The 17536-nt window shown below is 39.2% G+C and overlaps 1 protein-coding gene across 2 annotated transcripts in view; it reads right to left on the bottom strand.

Annotated features, from left to right (window-relative positions):
* Positions 1-129: 129 nt before the first annotated feature.
* The window catches only part of rassf3 (Ras association domain family member 3), a 40146-nt gene continuing 22739 nt past the window's right edge, over positions 130-17536 (bottom strand). For both annotated transcript variants that reach the window (XM_082166646.1, XM_082166647.1), the window contains 4 exons: positions 8739-8846; positions 7300-7555; positions 3786-3901; positions 130-2798 (listed from right to left, as the gene is read on the bottom strand). In XM_082166646.1, coding sequence (XP_082022772.1) covers positions 2649-2798; positions 3786-3901; positions 7300-7555; positions 8739-8846 — 630 coding nt within the window. In that variant the 3' untranslated portion in view covers positions 130-2648. The remainder of the gene's footprint in view (positions 2799-3785; positions 3902-7299; positions 7556-8738; positions 8847-17536) is intronic.

Genomic DNA, 17536 nt, shown 5'->3' with positions numbered 1-17536 from the left:
TTATGCCAAAAGTGAGATCAAGTCTAAATCCAAGAGGAGCCAGTTTCTTCACTCTCACACACACACACACACACACACACACACACACACACACACACACACACAAAAACAGATGACGGCTGCAGTGAATTGAGAAACATTTAATCTTTATTTAAAGAAACCATGTCTTCAACAAGAAAGGCCACGATTGGTAACAATACAAACCCTCAAAGAACCTCCGTCATTGTCAAAAATGCATGACATGTGGACTCATTTGGATTCTAAAAATGCATATTTAGTGAAGCTTTTCTTAACCTCTCAAGGACAATATTCATGCCACTTCTGCCAACAGAGTCCTCGCTTCATCTTCGATAAATGAAACTTGCATCATTCATTAACATCCACAAAACCACGTAACTTAAAACTGTGGAACAAAATGAGAATTTTTGGCAAATACAGAGTATGGGATTCGTGAGCAAACTATGTCTAACTATGTTGTTAAACAGAAAGATCAACAGCACTGGCCTGTGATGTCCTAAAACAGCCATAAAATATGCATGAATTAATATAACACATGCACGTATACTTAAAAAGTATTGAAGCAGTTCACTCGTAGCCACACCACTTTACTACATATGAGTACAGTTTAACATTCATTCACAGTCTTACTCTACAAACAAAAGCTTGTTTATAAAAAAAAAAAAAAAAAATCAAGTACTGAAACAGCTTTATTTAAAAATAAAAAATAAAATCATACAACATAACTGAGCTTCCACTAGATGCAATGCCATTTAAAAACAGTGGAAGACAATAGGCATCTGATGAAGACTAATAAAACAAAAAAACTCCCTGAATTAAAACAAAGTGCCCAAAAAGCATTTATAAAATTACTGGTCTTATTCCCCTGACATATCCTCTTCGATTGTATATATTGAGACTCTTGTGATGTTATTTTCACACAAAATTACTCTAATTTATAGTTACCCCAGTGTTTACAATTAAAGTTGCCATGGTAAAACCATTGGACAAGATAGATACTGTAATTTAACCTCAGTTTATTGAGGTGTTCAAACTGATTGCACCAGGCAATTTGTTTCACACTTAAATTAAACTATGCATTTTAATAATATCTTTGGTTAGAGGTTATAAAACCAATAATAATAAAGAAAGAAAAAAAAAGCACACAATCTGTGTCTAAGACAATTGAATTAACTGACACAGGTGAGACATAAGACTGCAGAGATGTAGTTACAGCAGTTGGTCACAAGGTGTCGCTACCTCGCTATGCATGTGTCACAATATAATGTTGCAGTACCCTTCAGGAAACCGTCATGCAGCACTAGCATATTCAAATATAAATGTGTATACATATTAAACCACCTACTGATACACAAGTATCATTTAAAATCGTCGCCATTAGTGTTGACCTTGAGAGCTGTTGTGACAAAGTAGCACTGACCATTAATGTGTCTGCGTTTATTTTACTGTACCTCACAATGGTAACATTTCAGCTACATCACCATGCCGTGAAGAAATGCATGTAAAATAAACTTTTGCCAGAACTTTGTATCGTCCTGCTACAGCAAATCGGATCAGTGTGAGAATACATATGAATCACAGAAAGGAAGGTATCTAAATCTACCATTTTCAGGCTGTAGCATCAAAACAAACAACTTCATTACTTATATATTCAGTCATTTGTCCCAAAGATTTCCTCATTTTCCAGTGTTGATGAGATCACTGAACAACGAATGCCCCGTTGACTGAAGATCTGCTCAAACCAGAGGTCATCACGACCCATCATTCACTGAGAAAGAGCGTTTGACCCTGAACAACATGAGCCTGCTCTGCGTGACACTTCCCACATACTTTCGAACATCCTCTAAGCTCCTCTTTTCCAACTTCCTGAAATCCGTTCGGTTCCAATTCCAGCACATCACCCAAGAATCATTATGAATACTTTTACTGACTTAAAATAAACACAAGTTTGGTTTTTAATTTGCATTTATGCCATCCATCCAGCAAGTAATGATTATGAAATGCTACATTGCTTTAGTCCTCATTTCCTGCCCCTACATCATCACATTCAGACTTCTCCATCACAAACATACTCTCTTCCTGTCCGTTTCAGGTCTTTGTCACGTGCTACGTTTGTCCTCATTTTGTCAACAGCATATATCAAATGCCAACACTATCTTTGGTAGGGCACATTATGAGTCAATTGGTATTTAATATAAAACAAAAATAATCCCCAACCCCATCAGTTTCTGGTCAATAATATATTTGAAATAAAATAAGACTCTTTCAGTAAAATAAACAAAAGAATAAAACTTCACCCACATAAATTAAAACAACAAACAGAAATATTTACAAACCACAGCATCCAATAATTAAATAAAAAAACAATTTCACGTTTTGCATCATTCACAACTTCACGAGGTAAAAGAACAGAAAACATGAGAAATAACTGCGACGGTTGAAACTGTGAAAGATCACAAGAGGGCGGAAGGGTAAATATGGCACCTGAGGTGCATTATGGGAGGTCAGTGCTCTCCTCTGAGTTTCTGAGACGGGGTGTCCACTTGGCACAGTGACACCTGATAGTGTTCATTACAGACAGTGACCACTAGAGGCAGCAGTGCTGCAGTTCGTCTCTCAGCAGGTTCGCTTTAGCCTGGGCCGCCCGCTGCTCTCATGGCCTCGTCCAGTTTCTCTCTGTAGGTGTTGTAGCGTCTGGTTATCGAACAGATCTGGTCCTGTTCCTCTTTTTCCAAGATGCGGAGGAAGTTATGCAGTTCGGGGATGGAAAAGGCGTCCCACTGATGAATGAGAGGAAGATGGGTGTCATAATTCCATCATTTTATTCATTTATTTATAAAAATAATTTAATGCCATGTCAGCATCAAGGCTATCCTCATGGCAAGAACAAAGTGAATAACAAAAAAGTCAAACAATTAACAAAAAACTATACACACTACCGTTTAAAAATGTGGGGTTTATTAATGTTTTTGAAAGAAGTCTCTTATGCTCACCAAGGCTGCAATTATTTGATCAAAAATACATCACAAAACAGTGAAATATTACTACAATTTAAAATAGCTGTTTTCTTTTGTAATAATAATAAAATAAAATAAAAATAAAATTTATTTCTGTTATGCAAAGCTGAATTTTCAGCATCGCATGATCCTTCAGAAATCATTGTTGAAAACATGACTTTTTTTTAAAATGGTTGTGCTGCTTAATATTTTTAGGGAAAATGTGATACATTTTATTTTAAGATTCTTTGATAAATACAAAAGTTCAAAAGAACAGCATTTATTTGAAATAGAACTTTACTTTCACTTTTGATTCATTTAATGCTTTGTTGCTGAACTTCTAAAAAAAGAAATCCGAGCTCGGAGCCCTTCCCCGGACAGCACGCATAAACCTTTATCTAATTATATGAAAGTGTGAACTCGTGAAATAACCAATGTGAATCTTTGAATGCCGCAAATGGCTTTCATTCATTTCAGATTCACTGTAAGATAGAGACTAGGGATGCACTCCTGTGTTGTGTGTGTGTGTGTGTGTGTGTGTGGGTGTGTGTAACTGATGATCAATCTTTTATGTGTTAAACACAACCCACTAAATACCAGGAACATTACTAGACCTATTTTAGGGCGGCCTAAAAGATTCATTAGTCTCCCCAAATAAATCAATATTATCAGTCAACACTTTCTCAGAATTTGTTTTGATTTGTTTTTTTGTCAACCATTCCACTGCATCTTAAAACTTCTTACTGGGCGTAACACATATAGAAACCTTACCAAGACTTCACCGGTTTGCTGCTCCTTCAGGACAAAGCTGAGCGTGTCAGTGTTGGGTCCCGCCACCAGACGCAGGAACAGAGGGTGTTCTTCCTCTGACAGCTTACAGGTGTACACTGCACACACACAGGCACAGAACGCACACTATTACCATCACAGACACTTCATTCACATAACCAGACATTCACTGTAAAAATCAGGCAAGAATTAGGGATGCATGAGGAAGGCTGATATTTTTTCACCCTTTTTTTAGTGCCAGAGCTGTAATCTCAATGCATTCTGGGTCCATTTTGACCCAGAAGAGATCGATAACAATTGGAAAACTATGAAAATACACTTTTTTTCTTTTTTTTTTTGTTCTTTAGGAGATATAACAAGGAACTTGATGAAATATTCTGAATACAATCCGACTAGTGATGCAGTCTGGAATTAAACCACACCATGTTGGTTTGTCTGGCCAGAGGAAGAACTGGTCCCTCGACTGAACCTGGTTTGTCGACTTTTTGCTTGCTTAGTCGGGGACACTTACTATTCGGTATTACATGAGAACTGAACTGGATGATGACATCACCGTTTTCTCTAGAGCTGCTTTATAGATTCATTGAACTCATTTCCTATTTGATGAGCTTAACACAAGTTATTGAACTAAAATTAATCAACACTTTTCTTTCTAGAGCTGCTTTACAGCCGAATTCAAATCTGTTTGCATCACTGAATCAATATTTTCTTGTTTATCACTGTACTAAGCTGCTTTAAAACAATCTGTATTGTATAAAGTGCTATATAAATAAAGGGGTCAACAATTTAAAGAGGATGAATTTAGAAAGAAAACTTCTCGGACAGGGTTTTAGCACCAAGAGTAATTGAGATCCACTCTGAAAAGTTGCATAAGTCAATTAAAGCACTTGCAATTGTGTTATAATAATGGCCAGGCTGCCACACCACAAAGAGGAAGACAAACGCCAAACTACACCGCTGCTCAATGTTGATCTCACGCCAAATTTCACAGTAAAAACAAACTTTAAGCACGAAAAAAGGAAGAGCACCACCTCATATCAGGAACTAAAGTTAATTCTCTAGAACTGCAGCGTTTACTCAAGCATTATGTGAGATTTTCCTCCACCCAGAGTGTGGAAGAGGGTGCAGACCTGCATTTCTTCATTCTTGAGGAATCCTCTCATCTCACTTCCTGTTTAATGGGGGCTTCCTTTTGCCTCCAGCAGGGGTTAATCAGAACATGCAGGGCTGTTATTATGGCTACACTAATGCGGTTGATTCATGCTCCTTTATAGGCCGTACCGCTGTGATATCACACATGAGGGTCTGTGTCTGTTTCTATAATGAGCTCTGAGATGGGAGTTTATCAGCATCTACACTTTAGCATTTCTTAAAGTCGTCTAGTCTAGACGGGGCGTTTAAGAGCTCGACGGTCTCGTTACACGCATTAAAAACAGCTGTCAAACACAAAGTCTTGCATATACGTCTCCTAGCATGTGCCGAGATCTCTCACGGTGGTGAGACCTCATGAAAATGCTCCGTCTCAGACGGTGGAGGGGAAAAAAAACATCACTGTTCCAGACAGCCTTCTCAGCAAAATCCCCCCATTGGCAGCAGCACTTATTGGCTCCTACACACACACTCCTACAAAATAACTGAAGATGAGCGTAATATCTCCCTACAGTACTATGACGCTCAGTTCATCAATTCACCGCGACTGAATTGACTGTACCACAGCGAACCAAAATTATTTGGATCAGTAACAAAATGTAGTATATATGAAATAAGAGGTGAAAATAAATAAATTAGTTAATAAAAAAAAAAGTATATGGATCTACTAAAGGTGGAGATCTTTTTCAAATAAGAATTATATAGATATATCACTTGACAGTTGGATACAGAATAATTTTGTAAATTAAATTATGTAATATTTAACATTTATATATATATATATATATTTTTTTTTTACATGATACACAGTGATTTTGAAGTCATTTTGTTTTAAATGTCCAGTCTGACTTAAATGAGTTAAAGGAACACTCCACTGTTTTTTGAAATAGGGCTTATTCACCTTCTTTCCTACATTTAGATAGGTGGGCAAATGCATTTTTGTCTCAGTGCATGCATTGTTTTAGTTTGACAGGGTCGGCGCTAGCTTAGCTTAGCATAATGAATGGAATCCTTTGTTGCCAGCTAGCATGTCCTGAGTAAAAGTGATAAAAAAAAACAAAAAAACACCTAATTACTTCTTGTGGCCTGCGTATTCACAACGAGTACAAATAGGGATGCAGATTAAAACTAGGTGATTTCCTAGGCAGATTTTGACTTGGGACTATATTAGGTGGAAGCACAGGCGAAGCACTGCTACTTGGGTGCAGAGATATCACGCAACACATGAAATCCCACGACTTCCGTCAACATACCGGCATGAATAGTAGCTGGCTAAATCGCCTAGTGTTAATCTGCATCGCTATTTATACTCATTGTGAATACGCAGGCCACAAGAAGTAATTAGGTGGGGTTTTTAATTTTTTTTTATCACTTTTACTTAGGACATGCTAGCTGGCAACAAAGGATTCCATTCATTATGCTAAGCTAAGCTAGCGCCGACCCTGTAAAACTAAAACAATGCATGCACTGAGACAAAAATGCATTTGCCCACCTATCTAAATGTAGGAAAGAAGGTGAATAAGCCCTATTTCAAAAAACAGTGGAGTGTTCCTTTAAGATAAAAAGACTGCAAAAAGGAAAATAATACTAAGATAACTTCAACTTGTACTTTTCTCAACAAATATGCACAGCCGTGTCGTCTGATTTATGAATCAATGACTTATGACCCGATTCTTGTAATAATTCTTTTGTCAAATAAACCGAAGCGCATTCCAACCCGACTCACAGACTAGAAAAACAGGTACTTAAAATCACTGAGCCATATGTGTCTGGCTTCCTATTGTGTGTGTGACGTCAACGAGGGGCTCAGACAGTGGCTGGGGTCTGTCAGAGGAAGGAGATGGATTGGAAACACTTTGACATTATGGGAGGAAAAGCAATGCTCAGGAATTCCCTAATTGATGTCGCTCTGCAAGCCTGTGACTGATCCAGCACTGAAAAAACTAGTAGTCACTAGTAAACTAGACCATCCTGACCCCTCCCAGCTCAGAATATCCCTGTATGGCGATGAAATGTGGGGACCGAGGCTGGTTACTATCTGCATTCAACAGGTTGGCACAGACAACAGCTGGTGTGTACGTGTGTTTACTACGCTGGCATGGTGTATTCTTGGCACACGCGTGCACATATGCTTACAGGCAACAGGACTGTCCTGTATCTGTGTGTGCCAGAAGTCAAGAACGTTCACAAATACACACACATTTCTGAGATTGTCTTATTTCAGGAATGCATCTGGTCTTGCCAAAACACATACACAAGGCGTCCTGAGTCATTACCACGCTAGTGCTAGTCTACCGTATGCACAAATACGCTGATGCATTTTCCACATTCATGTTCCGCGTCTCACCTTGGTCTTCTCTGCTGAAGCGTTTGAACAAGGCGAACTTGGCGGGGTTGTCGGCCACGGTGAACTTTTTCAGCATGGCTTCGATCACCTGTCGCACTGTGTTGGTGCTGCTGATGTGCAGGGTGTTTATGGAGCCACGCGGAAGGTAAAACGCCTCTTGACCTTTGACCCCTCTTGCCCCACCTCCTTTCACCGTGATGGGCCTCCGCAGGTCCATCTGCACCTTGATGAAGCCTGTGTACATGCCGCTAGAATTCTGCAGGACCGAGACAGAGGAAAGACACAGGGTTAGCTAACAACTAACTTTTCTCAAATGAGCAGCAGTTTATTTTTACTAAATGCTACATCGCTGTTTTTAGGACAAATGTAATCAAATGTATTTTCTAAAAATGCCTCTCTTAATTAGTTTTGAGAAAGTCTGATTCATTTCAGCAAAACGGTTCCTTTCAGGCAGGCAATTTCAATTAACTGATTCAAAACATACAGTATATATCATATATTATAGTTGTATTTAAAAATGTATGTATGAGTATAAGTATATTTTGGATAAATACTGCTTTGGTTTTGTGACTAAATCAAATAGTCATTAATTATATGTTTTAAGGTTTAACCTTTTTTTAAAGGACAGCTTAACTATAGAACTGCTTAATATGAGTAGTAGCTTGTAGCTTGACAAGCTTCGGTTTCAAAGCAGCTTCCTCAACACTGTTGAGCACATCTTGCCGTGTTATCTGACTGCGTCCAGATGGAGCTCAGATTTGAGGTTCTTCTGTCTGTAAGCTCATTAGTCCAAATGGCAGCCGTGACTGCAGGCTACAGGCGAGACACGGGGGGTGTAATTACAGCTCACGCACCTCTGAAACTCAATGCATTGCTCTCTGCCACACTGACACACAACCCCACTGAACACAGGCCTTAAACTTAATGATCCAAGACTGGATGCTTAATGAGTAAAATATCAGATATACTAATACAAAGTGTTTGTGCCATGCTGGCTTAGTCTAGTCCAGTCCAGTCCAGCCCAGCCCAGCCTTAAGTCTAAACAACACAAAAACAGTCTGCGATAAGCAGCTGCGATCTGGACAAAGGTACAGTGGTAAAGTCTGATGTTCTCACATCACAGTCCTTATGGCTGTCACATGATATATTAGGAGGCATGATAAACTGATTACGTCATGGGACAATGATGAAGCTTTTATTAAACTGACAAACATAAGTCTGAGAATTTGTCACATGACAAAAATGTCCTTCTGCAATATTGTAAAACAACTTTTAATCCATAATACATTCAGTATAATTCTAGATTATATTTTCTGGAAATCTGAGCTGACTGAACACTGATGTTCAGCTGTAGATGGAGAATGTGGATGGACTTTTGAATTTTGAATGATTAGATTATTTTATGACCTATTTGTAAAGAACAGAGATCATTAACTCACCAGTGTCATTTTAAAGTGGTCACGCGAGTCTGCATTGTACTGCTCGACCTTCTTTCTGATCTCCTCGTGAGTGAGATGAGTGCGCAGCTCTTTCTCTTTCTCCACATCCTGAAACACAGACAGTGAACATAAGAATTTAGCAAACGAAGGTCAGCACAGGTCAACCCGCAGCTTATTTTGACAGCGGAAGAGGTACAACTCCAGTCCTGCTGAATAATGGATCCATTCAAAGCAAAGGCTTCTTTGTCATGAGCCTGTTCCTGATGCGGGAGCCCACATAGGCTACCCATCCTCTTAACTTGTGGCATCCATGTGTAGCATAATGACAAATACAGATTATTCCAATACTTCTCAGATGAAGCAAACTGATTATCCCACAAACAAATAATAGCATTTTCCATCTTTTTTTTAATTTGTAATATACATTTTAAATGCATCTTGTTCCTTAAGCCACCAAAATATGAACCCTTTAAGTTTTTAAAATAAAGCACTTTTCTGGAACATGCACAGCACTTGAAAGTTACAACCAGCAAAATATTGTATGAAACGTGCAGTGCACTTGGTCTTACATGGTCATTTCAGCAAGAAGCTGATCCGTTTCATGAGCGCTCAAAGCTCAAAACAAAAGCATAGAGCCCCTTATAAGGAAACAATCCTGGGCTGAAGTGACAACACACTGATGGACAAGGACCTTCTCAGCTAACAGAGTCCAGAGGCTGAAAACTGTGTGAACTGTTAAAGACAGTCGTAATTCCCCTCCTGCGAGGGCCAAGACTGCCTGGAGGGTTTGGAATAACAGGTGGTTTTGTGTTGCGTGCACTGATAATGAATGTTACAGTGCATGAGTCACACTGTTTTCATACCAAGAAAACATCTACTTAAAGGCTAAACACGTTTGAACATTTCTGTTTACTATAAAGCCCTAAAGCTCTTAGAATAAACATGTTTCCGTGCAAAATTACTACACTTTTCAAAACCGAAACATTTTAATTCTTGGATTATTCTTTCTTAAGTAAGGGCAGCCTGGATAACTGATAACATAATTAAATATCTGTAAATGAATAACTATTAATATATCTTTGAATTCATATTTAAGTTCACTTTATATTTCAATTCCCAGATAGGGTTTTTCCCATGCCGAATGTTAGCATGCTAAAGCAGAGCACCTTTAAGCCTTGATCAACAAATTGATCTTTAAAGCAACGCCAACAAAAGTATTGTCTCTAGTGTTCTCGCGATAAACAGACACCTTTTATGTGCCCAATGGGACTAATCTTTAATGACAGAGCTTAGTCTTTCCACTACTTTGGACGTGCCAATCGTCACACCAAGGCGGCCATTAGCTTAAATCACGTGACCATCCTGACAAGCACAAATGAGAAAACAATACTTTCCAGACTTTCTTATAAAAGGATTCTGTCATGTGTTCAGATCAGACCAATTAACCAGAAGAAACACTCTTGTATGAAGTCACAACTACAAGCCGAGAGCCCATTAATTCCCCATTCTCCACAACAAAAGCTGGTAAGAGCTTTTTAAATGAGGGGGCGAGAACGTCTCTGCGGGGCCCGTTGAGCTGTTGAGTGCGTGCAAGGGATTGCAGCTCAACACATCAGCTTGTGCCGCCTATGGGTTCAGTGATGTGGTCTCCGTCAGCTCTCTGAGGGTTGTTCATTAGCCAGGCTGAACCATGCATGTCGGTTATGTAAACTCTGATTGGTGCCCACAAAGTAATAGTGAGACCTGACGCCCGTTTCATTTCAGTGCCCCAACATGGTCTTTCAACAATGTAGTCCTAGGAATTGATGTTGATATGTCTAGCTAAGAGTGATTTGTCAAGGTACTGCTGACGTAATGTTTGGGAAAGTAGACACCATCAGCAATGTGAACAGAAGGCTGTGCAGAACTAAACCAGGAAGGACAGGGTTAACACGGATGCCTCTGCACAGCAGAGTGTGACAAAGGCAAAATAAACACTAGGCCGATGAGGTAATGCGACAGAAAAAGCAGCTTTACCTCCCTTGTTGTGAGGGATTGTGTCCTCGCTCTCATGTGGAGCAACGCATTCCGAGAGGACAGAGAACAAGAAGAACAGGTTAAAGGTAACCCTGAGGTCCGACCGGACCGTCTCTACTTGTCAGAGATCAAAAGGAACATTAGTCAAAACATTAAAGGGAGAACGTTAACTCAGCACTCTGTAGACCCTATGGTGTCCTTAGCTGATAAGCAAGACCGGAGGGTGGGGCATGTGGTTATGTTAGGGTTTTTGTTCCTCGTTTTTAGTCATGTGTTAGCTGATTTCTGTCACACATGGTGGTCACGGCATGCTCGACTTAAGTGGAACAGGACACATGAGGTGCGACCGAACTGGTTTTTCAGGGGCACTCCTACCTGACAAACTCTTGACTTCTGCAGATAAAGCCCTTGATATCATCTGTGCTACTGACAGACGAGTTAGATTAGCGTGTCCATCAGAAAAAACGACCAAATGGCTTGGCGGACAAGGCAATCGAAAGACAACCTGCTTTTTATTTTTAGCTGAGCTTTTGCAGGGGATTTTCGGGCACGCCTATAATGACTGCAACTCATCATGCTTGCCAATGTACACTGATCTGCAAGCTCTATCAAAACAGCCCCTTCTCATTCCCCCTACCCCACAGGAAGTCCCTGGTCACCACACCTTTCCTCCCCAACACATTCTTCAGCTTAATGGAGTTTCTGAAGCGAGCAGCAGAACCGGTCAATACCCTTATACAAACCAAAGGCTGGACTCCAGTCACTGGCCGATTGTTCGACAACCGAAGGCATAAAAATGACCATTCTGTGTGGCTTCCTACTCAGTAGGACAGTAGGCAGATTAGACTGCATGATGTGATTCTAGAATAGTCAGAACTACAGGGAGGTTTACAGAGTACAGGAAACCACAGCCAACAAGAATAGAGGAATGGAAAAGGAACTTATTGTGAGCTTGGTGAACACTCACACCAAAGCTCATCAACTGGTTACATTACTGACAACACAATTCATGTTGTGAAACACAAATATAGTGTCATATAATTCTGGACTTTGATGAAAATTCTGAAATTTTTTGTTTAAGGGGTGTTGAGTTGCATTGCCTACAATCCCGGTTGCCTCAAATCTTCAATAATGTAAAAATCTATGTAAAAATAATGTCTTTTGGTTTTTCTCTTCCCATAAATCTAAATGCTTTCGCAACCAGCACAGTTCATGAGGTTATCTATCCATGCAGGTATATGACTCATGGTTGTCTTTCATTTGAATTACTATATAACATTGCCTCACATGGTAATGTACACATGCCTTTATACGCCAATCAGACATTGTCCTTTAACCCTCAATGCTCTCCTAAACTTCCTTCTACAAATTACAGTTTGTTTATGTCTGTTTAGTCTGCAAGGAATGGCAACGGAACAAGAAAAAAATACCATAATTTATATTATGAAAGCTAGGCGTGCTTGAACGACACTACGTGTGTGAGGTAATAACGTGGAAAATAGGATTTTCCTTTAGCTCCTTTAACACAAGCAATTTGATTATACAAGTTGTATAGGCCTATTTACTTTGTTACAGTCAGAGTGAAAAACATCTGATGAAAATAAAACATTGTTAGAAGAACTGTAATGGTATTATTAAGTACTCATATTGGTACTTGGTCTCGGCAAGGACCCAAATGTAAGTACTTCTACTTGGTCTGAAAAAAAGTGGTATCGGTGCATCCCTAATCTCCTCTGTTGCTCTCCACAACAGACAGGCCAATTATAACACAAGAGCCCCTCAAGGACTCTTACGAGCAGTTTTCATTGGAAAGCATGACCGATACCTCCCAGCAATTTCCATCCCAACGTCATAAAGCTCTGCTGGGATAGTGACTGACAGCTTGGTTTCGAGGTTCAGAGTTTTCACTGATCAAGTAGGGCCATTCTAGACCTTCAAACATATTTCTTGGTACTTCACAATATTCCCGAGAAGGTGTCTGTGACTTAGCCTACTTAGGATTTATGGGTAAACTTAGCTTCAAAGATTACTGATATGAGCTGAAACATAAAAACAGGGTGTGGTTTGTTTTGCTTGTAACTAAAGGCAACACTATACTGTAAAAAAAAAAAAAAAAAAAAAAGAGAGAGAAGACTTCTTAAGAAAGTAGGGAACTTTAGCCCTTTACAAACCAAAAAGACTCGTCCTTCATGCACAACGTAGAATTGAATATGATCCTGGGCTGATTCACAACAGAGGAAGTAGAGCTGTCTGACTCACCACAGCGGCCCGATTGATCATAACAAAACCTGTCAGGCCAGATGGGGAATACAGTGACTTCACTGAGCTCAGAAAAAAATTAAACACAACCTCACTGTATGACGTCCCAAGTCATTATTATTCCCACTTACCACAGCTGTGGGCAACTGTGAGAAATTGCAGAAGTTGCTCATCTGTTGTTTTTGACTGAAGAGATGCCACACAAAGCTGAAATATGAAATCACAAACCAGAAAATGTCCAGCTAAAATGTCAAATCTGGCATATTAGGTAATAAATATAGGCCAAAGGGGGAAGATATATGACGTCAAACAGGCCTCCGTTCGCCTGAAAGACCTTCAGAATCATGTCCAGCTAATTTGCAGTTGGAGAACAAACAGAGTCTTTCAAATTTATCATTAACAGGATGTACTCTCTGAGCACATTTACTTGTGACAAAAATTAACCCAGGAAGGGGGAGTTTTAACTAAAGAGTGTAGAAGATCTGCAACTAACAGCAAAAACAAAACAAGAAAAGATTTTGTACTAAGAATGTCATGAATCTAACACTAAAAATCATGATATAGCTGTGAAGATAATGAGAATAAAAAGGACCTTTGTTCATGGGGATATAGGATACATTCACCACAGTGCTCAGCGATGATGTCATTCCAGAGAAGTGATGGCTTAGGAATGATTTCAAAGAAGGACGTAAAATGAAAGAGGCTGAGATCAAATGTGACACATGCCAGGTGCAAGCCATGTGACCTCCGCACTCAAAGAACTTATCCGGTTTCAAAGTCACATTTACCAAACTGTGCCTTATCTCCTCACTCAAATGTGGGTATGTTTTTTCTAGCAAACGATTTCATACAAACAACTAGACTAACATGAAAGTTATACAAATTGAAGATTGGAGATGAAAGGACTAAAGGCCATTTTAGGTTTTAAAATGATAGGGATAATGGAAGCTTCAACTAATATTTATCCCGAATAAGGTGCATGTACAAAACTGTCAACAGTTAGATAAAATCAAATCCAGGAAGCGATAAAACTCTAGGAAAACTCTGGAGTCTAAGCGCCATTTCCTGATGGATCCATATCTCCAACTGTAATACACAGAGATATTTAACAGCACAGAGCTTTCTTTGAATTAAAACATGATCTAGTCCATAATCACAACTGCAAATGGGCCAAACTTTAACTAAAAGACCCGTTCTAGTTCTAATACCACACAACATGTGTTAATGCAAACAATATTACATGTAGATGTAATGTAACAGAGGAGACTTTAAGACTAGATTTATTGTTCTAATTCATTGGCAATGTTCGAACTTTGGGCCTTATTTATGAAACGCAAGCAGAACTAAATTATTGTCATTTTATTTTACGTACTCCAAACTTCAACAGGTAATTCCCAAACCATGGCATGTGTTCCCAATGTCAGCTGGAGAGTTTATCTGCTGACTGGGCAGAGGTTTTGTGTGACATTCAGCCAATGGACCGCAACATTGCAAGACCAAGAAACAACCGCCTTCATCTAGTCTTATCTTCCTCTTAACTGTAATTACAGTTCTTCTCAGAGAAACTGCAACCAGATGCTCTACATGTGTGGATCCGCATGAGTTTAACAGAGCCGTGACCACGAGCAATGAGAGGGAGAGATTGCGATGTGTAGGTCCGTAAATGTCAACTTTTGACCTGTTTTCAAAGCACGAGGACAATCAAATGCCTAACCATAATCACAACAGCAAAAATATACTAAAAAAGCAAACTTGTGAAACGCTCAAAGCAATCAGTTTGACAGGGGTCTTGAGAATTTAACAGCTGTTGTTAATCCATGCATTGACTATTTATGTTGGAAAATAAGTTTAGACTTTGAGAAGGTGCTGTTAAATGTTTCTATCATCAAAGGCAGCTTGTAACAGGGCACTGGACAAACACACACCTGGATGATAATCAAATAATGCTATATTGTGGGCTAAATCAGATTAAATGGAAATGCTCTCTTTTACCGGGCTTGATGATGATGAAAACAAACACAGTGGCCTACTGGAGCCTTGTAATCTAATGCTTTCCTAAACAGTCAAAAATATTGCTCCAGACCTTGTTTTGATTTCTTAATAATTTGGTTTTGTGTAAAGCAGGATCTGAAACCACTCAACCCTGTCCGTTCATGTAACAGTGAGCCATTACAGATGAGCAAACAAAGTGAAATTCTTTCCAATCTGTGATGCAAGGGCATAAAACATGAACTTAGACAAAACAGCCGCACAAAAAGTGTTTTTTTATTGTATGAACGGAGCAACACATTGCTAAAAAATTATCTGGAGAAACTTTTTGCTTTTCATTCCACAGTATTAACAGCATGACCGTTTCACATCGCCTTCTCTAAACAGTTTCCCTTATGTGAAGGTCTGACACCACTATCCGTTTTTTAAAGCATGTCTAGGTCACATTTCACTCCCCAAAAAAAGATAAAAATTGTAAACATTTATATCTTGCAAACTTGCATAAATAAAATGAAATGTATTTACAGAACCATTAAGATTGTTTGTATTATGTTATTTATTAAACAAACCACTGCATATACTAGATATATCAATTTAAGTTTAAGTTTTGTAATTGTCAAAAACTGTAATGATGATTCTTATTAGAGTATACAGTTTTTTTTACTTTATTTTAATTAGCATTAATGAAAGACGGTACAACAAATAGGCTACTACAATTATGCATTCTCTATTTTGAGGGGAACTTAATGACCCCCAAAAAAGTAAAAAAAAATTATTGAAGCAAGGTATAATTTCTTAGCCTGACTACGTCAGACTTCGTACTTCCGCTCAATTTCAGTTCGCTTCTGTACTCAGTCTGAGATAGCAACCTGTCTATCAGTTTTCCTCCGGCCTGAAAACAGCCAGCCAATCAACGAACAGAGGGCGGGCTGAGAGCCGTGACGTAGACGCTGATTGTACCGTGGATGCGTAGATTTACTTCACATAATCTGCAAAAGTCGTTCACAGCCATGTTCACTCCGGTATTTCGCTCGATGGTTTTGTTTTCGCATCATACATGTGTTTACAGTGGAAGTTAGATGCGGCTGAGCCGGCGCATAACACACGTCATAACCAAACGTTATATGATTGGCTTACGGGTAACCAATGATTTTAAACTTCAGACAAGCGCCCCCCCGCGAGAAAGAAAACACTTTTCAATTATGCCATGCCAGACTCTGTCTACGAAGCAAAGCGAAGTAGCAGAGTTTGGTATTACCAGGCTAATAATTTCTGTCTTTCTCTTTATTTTGGTGTGAAATTACATGTTTTTGGCTCGTTTTGTGAGATTTACCCAACCAGTCCTTTACAATTTACAGTGTGGCCTATTAATCCATCTTTTAAATGAATTGCACATAGCAGTGGAAAAGTTCTACTGTCTATATCTATTCTAGTTTGTTTGAGAAGATATGGGCATTTATGATATAAACATTTACTCTCAGTCCCTTGAATAGCAGCGTCTCCAGCACACATACTCTTGGCTGCACTATCTGGATTTACAGCAAGTAGACCTCTCTACGCAGGATTCTTGGATCTGCTCTCGTGTAAACTCAGACTGGAGTCAGCTCAGGTCTGCATTAACATCCTTCAAGATTTAGTTTTATCTTTCTGAGTGTGGCTGACATGAAAGTCACATCTAATGCTCAGTGAGTGCATGAACTCCTGCAGGTATACCAGACACAATCCACATCATCAATGTGATTAACGGTCCAACCCGTTTGACCGATCACCTGATCCCTCATGAGAAATTAATGTAATGACTCAAAATACTTTGATCAATATCTGACGGCTGAAACACAGCAAGCGGAAAGCTCAGGATAAACCTGGAAATCCTTGTGAAACAATGGATGAGAAACTTTCACAAGAGTTGAGAGCGAAGTTTCTTTGTGCTTTCAGTGCCTATGTTGGCAAAGCATGCGAATATCCAAGGCCAATGATGTCACGTCATGCACAAACCATTCGCCACCAAATGGAACGTTGCCACAAAAACAAAGCAAGTTACAGTAAACAAGCACACAAATGCAGAAATCTACAGGTAGAGTAGTGGCAGTCTATAAACATGGGCTTCTGTATTCATCCACAGCAGATTTTGAGTTTGATCACTAATTTAATTTCCCCTCATTCAGGCCCTGAGATATAAAAACAGCCTGCAGACTGTAGATAACGTCCGTCTTTCTTTAAAACCTTTTTCACCACAGCTGTCCTAAAAAGCAAATCTCTGAAAAGCAGGAAAACTGTTTCAGCACTTCTAACTTCAACAACACAATTCACACTCTCTCTTCCAAGCCACTGTAAATATAATCGGCTGCTTAATGGAAAGTGAATTCAGCCGTTGCCTAAATGTATAGACTGCACCTGTACTGCTTTCTGAAGTTGAAATTAAGTATAATAAATGATTCAACAATATAAACATTACCGATTTTCACTCCAAAAAATAGAGCCATTATGGTCATTGGTTACAATGCGTCTCTGTACGAACTGAGCGTTGTGGCCCA

The sequence above is a fragment of the Leuciscus leuciscus genome (assembly GCF_965113295.1).
Source record: "Leuciscus leuciscus genome assembly, chromosome: 4".
NCBI lineage: Eukaryota > Metazoa > Chordata > Actinopteri > Cypriniformes > Leuciscidae > Leuciscus > Leuciscus leuciscus.
Note: the sequence above shows the minus strand (reverse complement) of the source record. Positions and strands in the feature narration are given on the sequence as shown.